The 17,412-nt window shown below is 40.2% G+C and overlaps 1 protein-coding gene across 7 annotated transcripts in view; it reads left to right on the forward strand.

The window, feature by feature from the left end:
* CAST (calpastatin) overlaps positions 1-11,366 on the forward strand; it is a 62,073-nt gene extending 50,707 nt beyond the window's left edge. For 5 of the 7 annotated variants that reach the window (XM_040579863.1, XM_040579864.1, XM_040579865.1 and 2 more), the window contains 8 exons: positions 526-624; positions 1,460-1,561; positions 3,359-3,451; positions 4,277-4,330; positions 7,217-7,350; positions 7,709-7,783; positions 8,907-8,978; positions 10,090-11,366. In XM_040579863.1, the coding sequence (XP_040435797.1) occupies positions 526-624; positions 1,460-1,561; positions 3,359-3,451; positions 4,277-4,330; positions 7,217-7,350; positions 7,709-7,783; positions 8,907-8,964 (615 nt within the window). In that variant the 3' untranslated portion in view covers positions 8,965-8,978; positions 10,090-11,366. The remainder of the gene's footprint in view (positions 1-525; positions 625-1,459; positions 1,562-3,358; positions 3,452-4,276; positions 4,331-7,216; positions 7,351-7,708; positions 7,784-8,906; positions 8,979-10,089) is intronic. The other 2 variants (XM_040579867.1, XM_040579868.1) reach the window with 2 other exon arrangements.
* The last annotated feature ends 6,046 nt before the right edge of the window (positions 11,367-17,412 follow it).

Below are 17,412 nucleotides of genomic sequence, written 5' to 3' on the forward strand. Positions count from 1 at the left end.
CTGAAAATCTGTTTTATTTTCAAATTGTTTCAATAATCTTGATATTTTGTTTCATTTAAAGTTTATGTAAACTTTTAAAAGTAGAATTCAGTAACTAAAATTTTGAAATTTTTTTTCAATAAATTAATAGGAGAGTGGGACTAATAAAAAAATCAGATAAGTTAGCTGCTGTATCTTTTTTACCTTTTGCTTGCATAAGTTTGAGAATTTTACAAGTGTCACTTGGGAATATAGATGGGCTTGATGGAATTTAGCTCCTCTGAAGGCACATTAAACCTGTCTGACAAGCTATGCCAGGGTTTAACCCAGTAGTTGAGATGGAAGGTTGAACTTGAACAAACTGAGGTGCAAAACAGTTGCATAGTGCTTCCCAGGAAGAGGTTTCAATATGAAATAAGTAGAGCTTCTAAGAAAAATGGAAGTCCTAGAAATACACTGTATGGGCATTGCATTTTAGATGCATGGAATTTGATGCATATTTTTTTCTCAGTCCTCGGTTAGTAATGAGGCTGTGTCTTGTTTCAGAAAATCAAGAAAGATGAAACACCTGCAGATTCCTTGGATGTCATTGCTGCTGCTACAGTTCCTTCAGTGCGCTCAGCAGCTCCTCTAGCCTCTCACTCAGTGAGAACTTTTTCTGTGGATCCTTACCTCAAACTAAGAACTGGCTAACGGGGAGTTTTTAGGTTTGGGCCCCTAGCTGAACCACACCTTTCTTTTCCTGGTTGTGTAATGAGAACATTTGAAATAATAATAGTATAGTCATTACCATAGTGCCAAAGTCATCTGTTAAGCCTATAAAAGGGTTAATGGAGTGAGAGGCAGCACCAAGACCTCCTTTTAATACCAGAACTTCCCTTCCTTGGTTTCAGTGGTGATGTTGCCTGGCTTCTTCTTTCTCCATTTTGATGTGTGCAGTGGGAGCTCCATCTAGTGTCTCCAGACTGATTTGAAAGTTGGATTTGAAGCTCCTCCAAGCTGGGTTTCATTTGGTTTTAAGGGCTTTTTTTCTAATCCGTTCTTGAATAAAACTGATGTGAATTAACAAAAGACCGTACATTGTATGAAGATAAAAATCTTAATAAGTTTGTTTTCAGATTGACACTTCCTTAGTAGCTAATCTGCAGTGATAGTGATATTTGCAAAATGAATAGCAATTACCAAAACCCAGCAATTTCATAGAACTGTTCTCATTAGATCAGTTAATCTTCTGTGTAACAAAAGAAAGCCATTAAAATAAATTCTATAGACTCTTCCTGAAATTATGTTTTCTGTAGGTCTAAATAGTCTGTAATTTTTTTCCCTCCGCTGTCACATAGCATTGTAATTACAAAGGGAGAGCTGATGGTTCATTGTTAACTGAAGTTGACAGTTCATTAGCCAGTACTTATATTAGTTTGATGAATTATATTATTTTTAGTGAAGATTTGCTGTAATGGATGTGTTAATACTTTGTTAGGGCGGAAAGGAGATGGATGAAGCCTTGGATCTCCTGTCTGATTCCCTAGGACAGAGGGAACCCGACCCTGATGATAACAAACCAGTTGTGGATAAAGTAAAGGTAACAAAACACGTTCTGAAGCTTGTGCAGTCTGAGGATAAAAAAAAATAAACCAAGCAAAAAACCTCCCCAGCAGTCTCTTGAGATATTTAACTTTGAGATTTATGAGGGTTTTTTAAAATCTATTTAGTAAATTTATAAATTAGTAAATTTAATACTGCAATACTACTTATATACTTGTAGGAGTATATGGCTTTCTGTATTTCAATGTGTATATATATGTATATATATATATATATAAAATACATTTCTATGGTTACTAGAAAAAAAAACCCATACTCTTTAAGTTGTCCTACATATCAACTGCTCTTCAATCAGATGTATTACTTGTGTGTTTTGTGAAAAATGTTGAATTTGTATGTTAACTAATTCACTTGGATGCGAGTGTTGAAATATTACAGGAAATTTACAAAATTACAAAGAGAAGACACCTGCAAAATAGTTAGAATAATATCAGTAAAAGGCACTGAAATGAAGTTATTCTAACTATTTTGCAGGTGTCTTCTCTGGTCTCTGTTTCTAAAATTAATTTTGTGGCCTTCTTTTTGTCAAACTTTTGATTTTTATAACCCCACAAATACCAAGTTCATTGATGATAGTGTTCATCAGTCCCATTTTGAACTTGCTTGTTTCTGCTTGTTTTGTCAACATTCAGTCTTTCTTCATATAATTGTATAAAGACTTTTCTGCTAATAAGAAAATAAGACACATTTCTGCATAATAGTAGTAGTAATAGTAAATTGGCAACTGAGATACTTCAGGTAAAGGACATTACTGGGGAAAACAATGACCAGAAGCAGCCTATGAATAAATGTAGGCTGGAACCTCGAAGGAGATTCTAAGCTCAGACCAGGCTCTTGTGTGGAGGTTGTTGGCTGCCTTCAAAACAGATTTGTATAGCCTGGGTAGTGTTGTCCCTTGCCATAGCAAGGGGGTGTACGCCTGATGTGCAAGACCTCAGCAACTCCTGTGCTTCAGTGGAGCTGGAGGAGCCTAGCTATCTTCATGTATGTTTTTTTACACAGGCACAGAAAATGCCTTTTTATATTCAAAATTTTAAAAAATAGAAAAAGAAGACATCTTTAAAAATGTCTGCATTGACAAATACAAAAATATTTTTCAGCAATATGTTTTAAAACCTACTTGTATCTAAACAAAGTGTTTTGTTCAGCATGGGTCTGGTGTGTTTGCCAGTAATCAAAGCAGCTTAAATTGGAAGATAAACATAGCAGAAGGAATGCTTCCCTCCTTGATAGAGTTTTCAGGAGCTTGTGGTGCTCTGCCTTCTAGTTGTGTTGGATTTGAACCTGACTCTGGCTTTTAAGCCTGATGAGAGGTGTAGGCTCATCTTGATCAGTCTGGGTGTGAGGTAGATAGGTGCCCTAGGTTCTACTAAAGGTACTGGCCTTCACAAGGAAGACATTGAAGGAACATCGGTTTTGTGTTAAAGTTACAGTGTATGGATAAGGTTCAATGTGGAAGTATGGAATGCTCCTTCTAGTCATACTGTTGTAAAGCAGAACTGAAAGTTGACATAACTTCATGTTTACGTTATGATGCTGCAGTGTATATATATGTTTAACTTACTAAATGTGTACACCTACTGAGAGCTAGTAATTTTTAGATTTTTAGGCATGAAACACACTTCATAATGAAATAAGTTTGGGGTTTTTTTCTGGTGGTTTTAAAATTCTGAAATAAAAAAAGGCATCTGTCCTAAGTTAGTGAGCACTCTGACTTACAGTTTCCTAATATTTCTAATATAAGTATTTAAGCTGTTGAAAAAATTTCTTTCAGGAAGAGGCTAAATCTGAACACAGAGATAAACTTGGAGAAAGAGATGATACTATTCCACCTGACTATCAAAAACTTCTGGAATCAGGTGAGCAGGTAAGTAAAAGCTTTTTTAGTCTGTATTTGCAACACTAGAAATTTCACGTATGAGCCAGTCTGTCTACTTCAGAATTACAAGGAGAGCAGGGAAGCTTAATAAGTGAGTAAGTGTGTCTACAATATATATGTATTAAGGTTAAACATGTAAATATCCTATACTTAGAGTAGCTATGTATAGGCTTGCATGCATTTAATTAAAAAAAAAGAGAAAATAAAAAAGAATTAGGTGGATTTTTTCAGGTGGACAAATAAATCACTTTGAAGCATCCAGTAGCAATCAATGTCCTGGAGATTCAGCAGTGTAGATGCCAGTTACAGTGGCTCAGTGTTTTGGGCACTCCAGAAGATCAGGTGAACAAATAGGCTGTCTTCTCTTAAACACCTTGACTTTATAGTCTGCTTTTAAACAGGAGGTACTTGTAAACTGTGAGTAATAATGCTTATTCATTCCAACTCTTTATGTTCCACGTTGGGGGACAAAGTGTATGTACAGGTACTTTTAAATTGGTGGTATACCTAAAGCCCTGTAAAACTGCCATTTGCCTGGAGCACATGACTGCTCTGACAGTGATTTGATCTTTTGTGGCTCAGGAAGCTGTTTTTCCAGGCATAGAAAGATGCTATCACAGATGTAGTCAAAGTAACAGACCATGAAAAGATGTCGTGAACTGACATTGAGTACACAGCATGAGAAATAAGTCAGTTCAGAATGGTGCAACTTCCTTGTCAATCTGTAAACTCCCAATGTCATACATAAGTGCTTGTATCCTAAAACTAATCTGACCAGTTCAAAATGAGAATGTAATCTTTCTTCTTCGCAAGGGTAAACCAGAAAAGCCAACAGCAAAGGATGATGTCAAACAAAAAGGAAAAAAGGTAACATTTATGATATATTTGGTTTGTGTTTGTTTCATGCTGTGTGCTCTGATAGTTTTTTTTTCCTAAGTAGTGTCACTGTAGGCTCGAGGCATGATTCATTGCAAATGCTTATAAATGCTGTTGAATGCAGTAGGTAGCAGTAACAGCGTTGACAGTGTGGACTCTTTCTGTGAAGAGTAACTCTTCACAATAAATACAGTTTTTATGCAACAACTGTACTGTGAATGATCAGGTCCAGTATTCAAGAAAGTTGTATATCTTGGAAACCTCAGACAGACATCTCTGTTCTAACATACGTGTAGAGCTCTGGTATGTTTTTTCTTAAGAAAGGGGTAATTAAAGTAGACATAAATTCCTGAAACATTAATTTAACTTGTGGGAAGTATTGCATATTGTGTGACTTCAGAATTAAAATCATTGCAGAAGCCTACAGATGATTCTGTAGCTATCGATGTCCTCTCAGGTGACTTTGTTACTTGTGCAAAAGCTTCTGCTGCCCCAAAGCGCTCAAAGATAGGAAAATAACTTGCAAAATAAAGTTTTTTACTACTCTATGAAAATTCCTCACTTTTGTTTGCAATAGCTCAGTTTAGACGTGGCGTTAGCCAGTTCTGAGGATGCTGTGCAGATGTAGTGATTGTCTTACCACTGTACTGGAAATTTGATGCGTCTTGCTATGTACTAATATTTAGAAGAAGGAGGGGGTTTGCTATTTAGAGTCTTCTAGAGAGACAGGACAGGCTTGGAGAAGTAAGTTGAGCAGGGAATTGTGGTAACAGTTTTCGTACAGATTAGAGTGTCCAAAAACTGTAAAGGCAAAGAAATCTTTCTTCAGTGGTTGCATGCACTACCTAGCAATAGTTGCAGGCTGGAACTGAGAAGCAGTTCAAGAGGGTTTTGCAGAGAGGAGTGCTAGGAGTAGAAAAAGGTTTTAGATGTGTTGGGGAAGATAGCAAAGCTGACAAGAAGAAGGAAGAAAGAATTGACTGGAGAGGTAATGAGAAATGGACTGTTGATTATTTGACATGTAATCTTGAACACAGCTGACAAACAGCTGTCACACTTCCTCCAGCAAAGTGCTGCACACGCAAGGCTATTTGAAATGAACTAGCAGTGGAGACTGCATAAATCTGGAGGTCACCAAGTTGAAGAGGGTGTTTGAGAAAGTATGGTGCTAGAAAAGAGCATTAAGAAGGGGACTGAGATTTGGCCACATGTGAGAAAAATCACTGTCAGACGTGCTTTCTGCTTGCCCTTAACCTGGTGTTTGGTACCTTGAGCTTGGGTGGAGGGAGAGGTCTTGTGTGGCTTTTGAGATACATGCCACTACAGAGACCTTACATGCTTCCTCAGCAGAGGAGCCCAAGGGCACTCTGGGGCAGCTGGTGGGATATCGGTGTGAAAATCATGAACTCCTTTTGTTTTCTACAAGTGCTCAAGCTAGTTAAGAACCTGTAACTCCCTGTTGTTAGCAAATGGCTTGCATGTGCCATGCAGAAAGGAGGCTTAGTATTAACTACATTCATGTGTGAGGCCAAGTGCAAGGTCCTGCCCCTGGGTCAGGCAGCCCCCGGTACCAGTACAGGCTGGGGGTGAAGGGGTTGAGGGCAACTCTGCCCAGAAGGACTTGGGGGTGCTGGGGATGAACAGCTGGACATGAGCCGGCAACGTGCGCTCGCAGCCCAGAAAGCCAACCGTGTCCTGGGCTGCATCACCAGCAGCAAGACTGGCAGGTCAAGGAAGGGGGTTCTGCTGCTCTACTCTGCTCTGGTGAGACCCCCGCTGCAGCGCTGCATCCAGCTCTGGGGTCCTCAGCACAGGAAAGACATGGACCTGTTGGAGCATGTCCAGAGGAGGCCACACAAATGGTCAGGAGGAGGGAACAGCTCTGCTATGAGGACAGGCTGAGACAGTTGGGGTTGTTCAGCCTGGAGAAGAAAAGGCTCAGAGGAGACCTTAAAGCAGCCTTTCAGAACTTAAAGGGGGCTTACAAGAAAGATGGGGACAGACTTTTCAGTAGGGCCAGTAGTGATAGAAGGGGTATTTGTTTTAAACTAAAGAAAGGTAGATTCAGACTAGACATAGCGAAGACATATTTTACAATGGTGGTGGTGAAACACTGGCACAGGTTCCCCAGAGAGGTTGGTGGTAGATGCCCCATAGAATCATGGAACGGGTTGAGTTGGAAGGGACCTTAAAGACAACCTGCCTGCCATGGGCAGGGGCACCTTCCACTAGCCCAAGATGCTCAAAGCCCCATCCAAACTGACCCTGAAACACTTCCATGTTTCCCAGGATGGGGGGATTTTTCCCATGGTGTTTCATATCCCTGGAAACATTCATGGTCAGGTTGGATGGGGCTCTGAGCAACCTGGTCTAGCGGAAGGTGTCCCTGCTTAGTACAGGGAGTTGGATTAGATGGCCTTGAAAGGTCCCTTCCAACCCAAACCATCCTGTGGTTCTGTGATGTGACATGTCCTATCCTATGCCCTGGGTCCCTCACCTGCAGGCAGAGGGAATGGTACACATCTGTTTGAATGGTGAATAGTTTTGCACTCAGCTGGGTAAAGCAGCTGCCGTTGTCTCATCTGGAACTGACTTCTGCCAGCCTGTCCCTGCCCTTCTCCTGCAGTAGTGACCTGCCCGCTTCCTGCAAAGGTCTTTGCCAAACCAGTCTATTACAAGTCAAAAAATAAATCCCTTGGACAGTCACAGTTGTGAAAGAATAACCAGTTCCCAAATGAAATTCTGCGTTAGCTTCCTTAAGCTTATACTACAAGGCACCCAGTTATCAAAAGTGAATTACAATTTTGTCCATCCTTAAAATGTTGATTGTAATTATTTATGCTTTTATGCTCTGTTTGTTCCTCTCCTGGGGGGCAGAGAAGAAGCAGCTTTGAAAATGAAGTTCAAATCAGATGTAATTCCTGGGAGGAAACAGCTGTGTTTCCAAATAGCTCTCCTGACCACTGCAGTGCTTCCCCAGTGCTTACCCTGACACCGAATCCGCAAATGGCGTAAGACAAGTTATTGGTGTTTTAAGTGCTGTTTTTACTTGGTTATGAGCTTTGGAATTAAATTTTCCAATACAACATCATTACTTTGTAGTAAATACAAAAATTGCCCGTATATACCAGCTTTCTTACCTGTATATGGTTTCTGGTGCCCTAGTCTCCCCAGTATGAGAAAAAGCTCCAGATTCCAACTTGCTGTGGACTAAGGCCAGTAATTACAGGCACATGTCCTGCTTGGAGTTCTCTCCCACCTCAGCAATCACATCTAGAAAAAAAATGTGTTACAGCAGATGTCAAAAGTAGGAGCCGTCAGTTCTCTGTCCTTTATAACTGTACTCACTGTTTTTTCTTTGGAGTGTAGGAGAAAAGTGAGAAGGAAGCCATCAGCACGAAACCAACCCCAAAGAGTAAAGGAAAAACCAAAGACCCTAAAACGGTAGAAACATATGTATTATAATACAGACAGTCATGGTAACCAAACACTATAAACATGAAAGATGAGAAACCGCATTTTGATTTCATATTACATGGGTATTACTTTGGGGAGAATGTGGCATCAATAGGTTGAACTTGACCCATTTTTGTAAGCACGTACATAGGAGAAAAGCACCAGTCTATTTCAAGGGAAATTTGCAGTAAATGGCAGCTGAAATATGTTTCTTTCAGAGAGAGTGTGGTCTTCTACAGGGGGCTCAGTGCATGCTCCACAGGCTTCTCCTTCCTGTATTTGCTGACCTAAGAGTCACATTTCATATGCCTACAGCAGCCTCGGGATCCCCATCACTTCTCTCTTTGCTTGACAGTTTCAAGTAACAGCATTCTAAGAGTGATTAGAATGTACTTCTTCAACCACATGTCTTTTTCTCAAGTTACTATAATTTATTTTAAAAAAGGAATGGAAACCTACGTACATTCATAAATAAGTATGCAGAATGAATCTGGTGGGAAAAGGAAGGCAGTTTCTATTTGTAAAAAAACCCGAAAGGTTGCTTGGCTTTTATCATCCAGAAATACAGAAAATGGCTTTAGGTGAGGGTGAGACTTCCCCATCACATTGTTTTCTCACAGGATACATCCAGTAGATGCCTGGATCAGATGGTGACATCTGCTCTGAAAATTTTGTGTGCCCTGTTTCAACTGATGGGGTTTTTCTTCATTATGAAATTGCCATACATGCTTTTTGTGTAACAACAGCACTGTCTTAAGAGTTTTCGATGTAAAACTGGGGATGCGTGTCTTTTAACTTCTCTCCAGAAGGATTTATTCATTAGTGTTTGAGTTGTGACTGGATCACTAGCACAGGTAAAAGGCATTTGAGAAATAGGGTATGAAAGAGGTCAGCCACAGCCCTCTTTATCTGAAGCAAAGAAAGTGATGGTGGAAAAATGAAAATACATATACACAACAGAAGTTAAAATACTGTTGGTAAACTATCTGTATTTCAAATGCAGATCATATTTATGTCCGAACTGTAACTTCTGAGGAGTATCTGTCACTATTTTATTTCAAATTTTAGCTTAGTTCACAGTTTCTTATCTCTTGCTTCTCTTGCTCTTTAGGGGAAAGGACAGTCCTCCAGCAGCAAATCTGAGAAGCAGAAAACGAAATAAACATTAACATCACATCACTGGGTGAGTTTTCTTCCTCCCTATTCTTTGAACTACCTCAAAGACAACTCATGCTAGTGCTATTAAAGCTGAGTTTTGGTGACTTGTCTTTTAACTGAACCAAGACGTGGTTAGAGATGCTGTTAGACACACCACTTGGAATGACTTTGAACTTCAGTGTTCCTAGGCAGAAAGAACCGCTTTTTTTTTTTTTTTTTTTTTTTTTTGGTAACACCCTTTGTCTGTACAGTTTGTACAGGATTTCTTCAAGTAGCTAAATTCTTTCAGGTTCGTGTAACGGAAGATTCCAAGGCATGACATACTGCTTCCCTAGTAAGACCTTTTTACAGAGCAATGAAGACCAAGCACATCTCAACTGTTTTTATCTTTAGAACAGTGAGTTTATATCATTATTTCTGCACTAGGCTAATTTTGGAGCAGCGTCCAGAACAGATACAGAAAGCCCCACAGCTAAGCTGGCAGGTATAGCAGGTTTCAGTGTTCTGCTCTCAGCTTTCCTGGCACAAACACAGCCTGGTTCTGTGCACGTGTTCCACTGCCACCATGTACTTCTTTGTACTTGGCTCGATCACATGCTTAATGTCAGACTAAATAATTGAAGTCTTTCATTGTCATCATGGAAGTATCCATGTCACTACACTTTGGTGCTTGGTCCAAGTGCTTCAGGCCGGAGGGTTTCCTGGGGTGTTGGAGGAGAGAGGCAAGGGCACATCCAGTGCTGGGCTCTGTCCACCCACATGCCAGCCAGGAGGGTCCAGGTTCTGTCATTCTAAACAACCTGTAGAGGATCCTCTCTTCTGTGACCGCCAAGGCGGTCCTGGCTCCTCTGAGGCTATGAGTAACGGTGTGCAGTGAAATCCCCTGTGAAGATTTGGCAGCTGGCTTCAAATGGACAAGACAGAGATGCATCGTTACCCTGCATCTGCAGTGGGCTTCTACCCTTACTGCGGTGTTGCTTTCAAACAATAGCAAATGCCTTGTAGTATTTAGGTCTTCCAGGATTTCTTTCTGTCACTATAGACTCAGGTTTGCAATCATTCTTCCCAGATGTGAGTTTTTTTCCAAGTTAAAGAAGATAAACACTCTTAACTGTTTTACTTTCTCTTCCCCTCAGGATCTTGGCATCTTTCTGTTGGTGGATAATTATTCTTGATGAACAAAAGCTGATGCAAAAAGCATGTGGTTATTCTGGGTGGGTTTTGTACAGTGGTACTTGCTGGACTTTGTTCATATTTTTTTTTCTCCAGTAGTAGACTAAGGTAGCTTTTCTTCTTTTTCCATAGCCATTCATTTTATTATACTCAAATACTTAGATTTTTATGTAATTTTCTTTAGTTTTCAAAGAGAAAGAATGCTTTATATTTGCAAGAAACTATTTCATAAATCAACAGCAATGCCAAAAAAAAAATTCTAAAAATTTTTAAAATCTAAAAAAAAAAACTTTAAAAAAATTCTGCAGACTTTTGCACATAATCACATAGTGCCTGTAAATCTCAAATGATTTTTTTATGTGCTAGCATTTTTAACATTGCATTAAGTATTCTGGAATATAATGAGCTTTAGTTATCCTCAGCCCGCTTCAGCCTGGCTGTGCAGCTTTTCTCAAGCCAGTTCCTGATGATGACACCATAGGTAAGCTGTGGGTAGCTAAAGAATGAAAAACTGGGGATTAACTGCTTCAAGTACATCTAGTAGTAGAATAGGTATTTTAGATACTGCCTTAACTGTAGTTAACACACCAGATAAGGATTTTAGTGGGTTTGTTTTATTTCCAGTCCTATCTGTACTGTTACATTGTTAATGCAGGAGTCTCCTGGCCTGAACAGATACACAAATCCTAGGGTAATAACCACACGGTTACCATCACAGAAGAGGAGATAAAGAAGGCACATGAGCCTTAGCAGAGGTCAGAGAAGTTCCGGTCAACAGGCAGACTTTCTTACTTTATTTTGCACTGTTTCTAGTCCTTGCTTCTGTTCCTTGCACTCCAGAAGGGAACGCAGAAATAGGGCAGAAATCAATGCTGCAAGGACCAATGTCGCATTCACCTGCTCTCCAAGAGAACAGGCAAGAGCAGGCACCTCTCGTTAGTCTGCTGCAGACGGGGCTGTCGCAACAGAGGTGTGTGCCAAGTGCCTCAGTGTGTTTTCGTCTGTCTTCATAACCTGCAGAAACATCTTTTTGCACATCCTTAGACATGTACTGCTTCACCATTAGCTTGCCGAGGAAGGACATACCAGTGTTTGTACCGATGCCAAAATCTTCTAGTATGTAGCCTTGCAGACAGAGACAGCCCGGAGATTTAAGTTGGGGATATTTAGACTTTTGACTGTATTCTGTAGTCTGTACTCAGAACCTCTGTTCACACTAATAAAAGTTTTTATGAGTGCATGATGATGATAGTAACTTTTCATTCATGGTTGCTGTTATCTGAATAGCTGCTGTAAGACAAAAGAAACTCTAGAAATAATTAAAAAAACCCAGACATTGTCATATTAAAACTGAATGTGTTTAAAAAATACACTTGCAAAATACATCAGTGATGCTTCATGATCAGGCCCTCACAATCTGATCAAGATCCAACTACAGTTTTTTCCCCTTTCCTTTGGTTTTCAAAGCTGTATTGCAGTTAACTAGGACCAAATTGAACCTGTGGACTTCTATTGTGTAGGGAAGCAGCTAAACAGTAAGCACAAAAGTTTTCAGAAAGGAAGCAATTATTTTGCTGAAAAATTCCAGTTAGAACTTCTGTTGAAAAGTATGATACACAGATGATTAACAGTCATCAGAAGAAACACTGTGTTTTCATGAAGCAGGTGAACCCTGCCCAAGATCCCTGTACTCATCTGGATTCTCTCTGGGCATGCCTCTGGCTTTGTGAGCACACTGCCGTCACAGAACCGAGTCTGAAGTGTTCATTAGCGTCAGCTCATACAGTTCTATCAATGACATTTATTGTGTTGAGATAATGACATACCAACATTCCTGTCTGTGATGCTCCCTTTATGCTGAAGGGGGCTGCAATGCATCTAACTGCAATTGCAAAAAAAATGCAAACCTGGCTAACTGGTGCTTCCATAATTAAAAAAACAAACAAACAAGAGGGAAGTGTGGAGTAAGAAGGGGGCCGTGGTATACTAGGAACACTACTTAATTTTCCCTGAAGTTGAGAAACTGGAGATGAAGCATTTAAAGCAGAAAACAGGAACACAAAATTACTGCTCACCGCAGCAAAAGAAATGAATGTGCAAAATGACACAAGTGCTTTATCTAGAATATGTAAACTGTATTTTTGCTGCATTCCGTTTTCAGATCTGAAGACATTTTAAAGCAAACGACAATACCCGAAATACCAGAAAACGTTGTACACATGATGCACAGCCAACTCAAAATTCCTGTTTCCCTTAATGAGTTGATGCACAAGATGCTTCTCATATATAAAAGGATACAGCGAGCAAAAGAAAATGGTATTTTCTACAACATTGTGCCAGAGCTTTTCACTGCCAATAGCAGAACCCAACAGCCTTTCTGAACTCCAGTAAGATAGGTTTCCATTTCTAGGGCAGATATAATTTCTAGCTGACAGAAGAGCAAGGCACAGGAAAAAGCTTATGGTTAGTTCCAGTTAGTTTATCTTTGTTAAAGTTTCTGGCTGCTTCAGCATATCAGTGAGGAAACTGAGACCAGTCATAACTGCAGAAGAAATAAACACTATGTAATCATGGCAAGGGCATGGTTGCAACAGCAAAGGAATCAAGGGCATTTAAGCATGTGTGGTAATTAGTTGGAATTTTTTTTTTTTTTAGTACAGAAATGAAATTTTTCTGCACGCAGAGACAGTCATTCACAACTGCCTGTTAAAAAATCCACCTCCAAAATTTCATCTTGGCTTTCGTAAGTAACTGCCCCTTCCAAGCACGTAGTAATTTATCTCTTTAGAGCAGTTAGCTCACAGTGCTTATAATTACCCTACAGCAAGATATAAAGACCATTAAGACTGACTGACTGTGAGTACAGGTAACAATAGCTGCATTTTAGTGAGGTGAAAAAAGGATAATTAGCCAAAACAAACTGATGTTTAATCATCTAAAGTAAAATTCACCCACTTCCCCGCTCCCCCCCTCCCCACCCCCACCCCCCCCAAGATATACATACTCATTTCCTCAATGTTACCTAAAAGCGCAAGAACCTGTCCAGTGCAGGCAGAGCACTGATGTCTGCAGCAAAAGGGGTCGGGCAGGACTCCTGGGAGAGGTTGGTGTTTTGGGCCGGGGGGGTGTCAGAAGTGCAGCAGGTATTCAGCGTCACCCTGTCACAGCTGCCTCCAGCCCCCTGACAGACTACGTGCAGCATGCAGAGACACAGTCCTCATATTTACTTTGGCAGACGTAAATTACAAAGTTTAATTACAGTTGGTACGTGGGTTTTTTTTAATAATGTGATGCTTGATCTGAGGTACGTGTTTGTAAAAAGTTATTCTCCTGGAAACATAAACCGTAAAGATAAATTGCTCCAGAGATTTACCGCACTTAGGGGTTAAGAAGAGCTGCCAGTTGTGTCTTTGCAGGAAAGGCAGAGGAAGGTTCAGCATTTGCAGGTGGAAAGCTTACCTTGGTTCTTTGTCTCCCAGCTCTTTCTGCTTTTTCAGAAGCAGTGTATTTCAGATTTCTAGTAGTCAGCCTCCCCTGCACCTCTGTTCACTGTTCCATGTTCCTTGTAGAGGTGTTGCCTGGTGAAAGGCAGCAATGAATGGCCTAGTTCTGTTTCCAGCAAAACACAACCATGAGAGAGAAAAATAACCAAGCAGCAGTATCAGACTGCCTTACAGCTCCTTCCAAAGGGACTAGTTGTGCTGTCCCTCCATCCTTGAGTTTTCACAGTTTTTCAGTGCTTTTCAGTTATTTCTGACAAGCATAAGCAAGGTCCCTTAATTTACAGGTGGTTGTTTTGCAACCATGTTTTGACAGTCTCAAATTTTCGATCCGTCCATTGTCTGTTGTCTTCAATGGTTTCATTGCTGGACACAGCGAAGCCATGCACTTTTTTCCTCCAGAGAACTGAAGAATTCTTTCACCTGTTGAGAAAAGTGTGAAAGAACAGTTGATGAAGAGACAGCAGTGTCTTTTAGTTGCACAGAAAGACCAGCAAGAAATTTGTGAATCTCAAAGCCGGCCTTGGGTCTTCTACTCCTCTTCCTGCTCACCCTCCACCCCAAGAACAGTTTTTAATAAAGGTTTCATAGTGGCTGGATCTCAGCAGCTGAGGAAGATTACATTTCAAATCAAATTACACAAAACACAGTTGAAGGAGCTGTTATGTCAGGTGAGGAGCTGGTTCCCGCTTATTTAACAAACCCTTCAGCATTTCAGCATAACAAACCCTTGCAGCACTTGCAGGCAGGACAGCAGCATTCCCATGTGGACTTGCATCACCAGGGAGAACAAGTATCCCCTGCTCTGCCTGATGGCTGCTCTGCTGTGTGACACTTTCGCTGGACCGTCACTTAACGTCGCAGACTGTGAGCCAAAATGGGTGTTCTCCAACTCCACCAGTGCTTGGGAACCCATTAGCTGCATCTTTGAAGCACTTGGGGAATGCAGCCATGGGAAACTGGGGCCTGCTTGTACTCCTTGCATTCATCGCATTCCCTGTTGCTGCTGGAAGTGGTGGCAGCTGCCTTCCTCACTTGTTTTTATTTACTCTCCCTCTGTCCTGCTCCCCCCCACACCCTTTTTTTTTTCTTAAAGGAGGCACTCCTAATCGCAAGGCTTACGGTGGGAATGTAATACAGCCTCACACTTGAGTTGGTGTTAATGGTGGAGAGGTACATTCAAAAGACACAGTGACTATACATACTGCATAAATTAAATACATAATTTTCTGATAATTGACCTCAATGAGTGCAATGTAAGATGTAAATATTGTACAAAGTACAAGAAAGATACAAATAGGATATGAGGAAGGGAGTTGCTGGATTTTCTTTCTCAACCTTATACTGACTTTGTATTCAGAGGCTTGTACCTAAGTGTTGTGGATCTCCCAGGGAGATGCAGTCACATTTCGGGGTAGGACAAAAAAAATGTCCCTGCACTCTGTGCCGCTGGCCGAAACACTGCTATTGACACACTCCGTGAGTCATTTAAAAAAGATTTAAAATGAAGATTGAGAACTAAGTGCAAACCAATGTACTACACCTATATTCTTTCATTTTATATTTAATATGGTTGCATTACTCACAGCTGTATTTTGCCCTAAAGCAGAAAATTTTTAACTGGTGAAAAAGCAGCAACTTGTGAAAAGAAATTGTTAGAGATGCCATTAAAACTGCACACTGACCAGTCTTGAGTTTTTTTAAGATTGACAGAGATTGTGGAACAAGTAGGCAAAATGATTATCATATATGACATCCAGGAGCATGGAGAATTTTCCCCAGAATAGAAGACTTAGAACAGTGATGTATTTCTCACTGTCCTTCAGCATTTTTCTTCTGTCTGCTCAGAGAAAAAAACCTGATTGTTACATTTTTTTCTCAGTACTTTGCAGAGTGGGTAGAAGATATTACTAGAGGCAGGTAAACCATGAACACTTTGGCAGACAAATATGCATACTCTGCAGCAAAGTCCGCTGCTTAAACAATGAACATCTTTCTCCTTGCCATTGAGTTAATCCTCTCTCTCAAGTAATCTAACTCATCACCAGTATCATCTTTTTTCAAGGGAACAGCAGGCTGTTACCCTGATGCCTCATAACTGGTCATGCTTTTAACATGTTAAGATTTAATCCAGATTTTCTTTTCAGTTATACTACAACTCTTTTTTTTAAAACCAGAATCTGAATGGCTTACCTGTGCAAGCTGTGACCTCGTTAAGTACCAACTTGTCATGCCAGTGACAGTGCTTGCTACAGAATTCAAACTGAGTTCAAACCTGGCAAAAAGAATCACTTATATTCAGAAAATGTCTATTTTTGTAGAAAGTATAGAGTTTTTAAAGTACAATTGGGTAGAGAGAGCAGTAAAACAACTTACGTTTCTTAAATTTCTCCCAATTTTCTTTTAAAAATGTCCAAGCTAGATGTTCTAATATGCGGAAGATCCTGAGTTCTTGTGTCACCATGCAGACCTTGATCCATTAACGTAAGAATTAATAACAGAAATGGAAGCTGTTTAGACCAATAGATAAAGCTGACAAATTACCATTCCCTTAGTATTTGGTACTGTGGTTGAGAGTTCACGTTTCTACAAGTCCTGACACATCATTTCTGCTTGGTTACTTCCAGCTTTTCACAACATACTCCTCAGCCACATCCATCTTTCCCATTTCTGTTACTTTCACAGTTACAGTTATTTGGCAGACCTGTATTCTGAATATAAAGGATAACAACAAGGCTACATTTTGCTCCTACTCAAAATTTCAAAATTAATATGAACTTCACTCCTCCTCCTGTAAGAAAGGTATTTGTTCTACACTAAGTGTAAGTGGAAAATTTAGGCTTGCAAGTGCTGCTCATGACTACAGTGTCCAAACCGCAGTGCAATGCAAGAATAAATGAGTAATCAAACAGCTAAGGTATGTCTCAGGTGATACCTGAACACAGCTAAATCTGTGTCCCATGCTGTCACCCCCATTAAATAGTAGAAATCAGGTTCAGAGAATGCACGGTTTGAAGCTTACACCTCAAAGCTTCAGTGGTGCTCAGCTCTCTTTAAAAGCAGGAGCCCTTGAATTTTTAAAAGAAAGGGATAGCATATGTACCTATAACCAGAGTAACTACAAAGACAAGTAAGAACTGTCTGTCACGCAAAGATAAGGTGTCTGAGTGGCTGTTTAATGGCATTTTGTCCTAATTTGCTACTGCAAATTCTAAGCACCTTGATGACACCAAAACACAGGAATGGAAATGTGCAGCCACTTCCTCCAACCGTATTAATTCTGTAAAGCATTTTATACATCATGCAATTCAAAAGCTATGAAACAAGAGTGAATAATGCTATTTCCTGTTCCAGTGTTTGCAGGTTTTCCCCAAACACATTTCTGTTCCTGTGTAACTACTTACCACTGCAGTTTGTCCTTAATTCCACTGAGGCTAAGAGCTAATTCAGTGTTCTCTCCCTCTACACTGAACAAGTTCAGTCTGTATTTACTGAGGATGAAATCCTAGCCATTGGATGTCTGCTCCAACAGCATACACTGCTGCTTTCACGTCTGCTGGCAAGCTACAACAAGTTGAATAACAAGTTACTCTCCGCGTCCTATTCAGAAATGTATGTAGAAACACAACCATGCCACCACCAAACATCAGTTGGCATAGCAGACAATTTATTTAAAAAATACTGGTTCCTCAGGGGTATAGGGGTATTAGAAAGTGATCCCTGTGGCTGGAAAACAGTTAAATATATCAAGCTATATCTCGGTATTGTTCCTGTCTTGGAAATGAC

The sequence above is a fragment of the Falco naumanni genome, chromosome Z (assembly GCF_017639655.2).
Source record: "Falco naumanni isolate bFalNau1 chromosome Z, bFalNau1.pat, whole genome shotgun sequence".
Lineage (NCBI taxonomy): Eukaryota > Metazoa > Chordata > Aves > Falconiformes > Falconidae > Falco > Falco naumanni.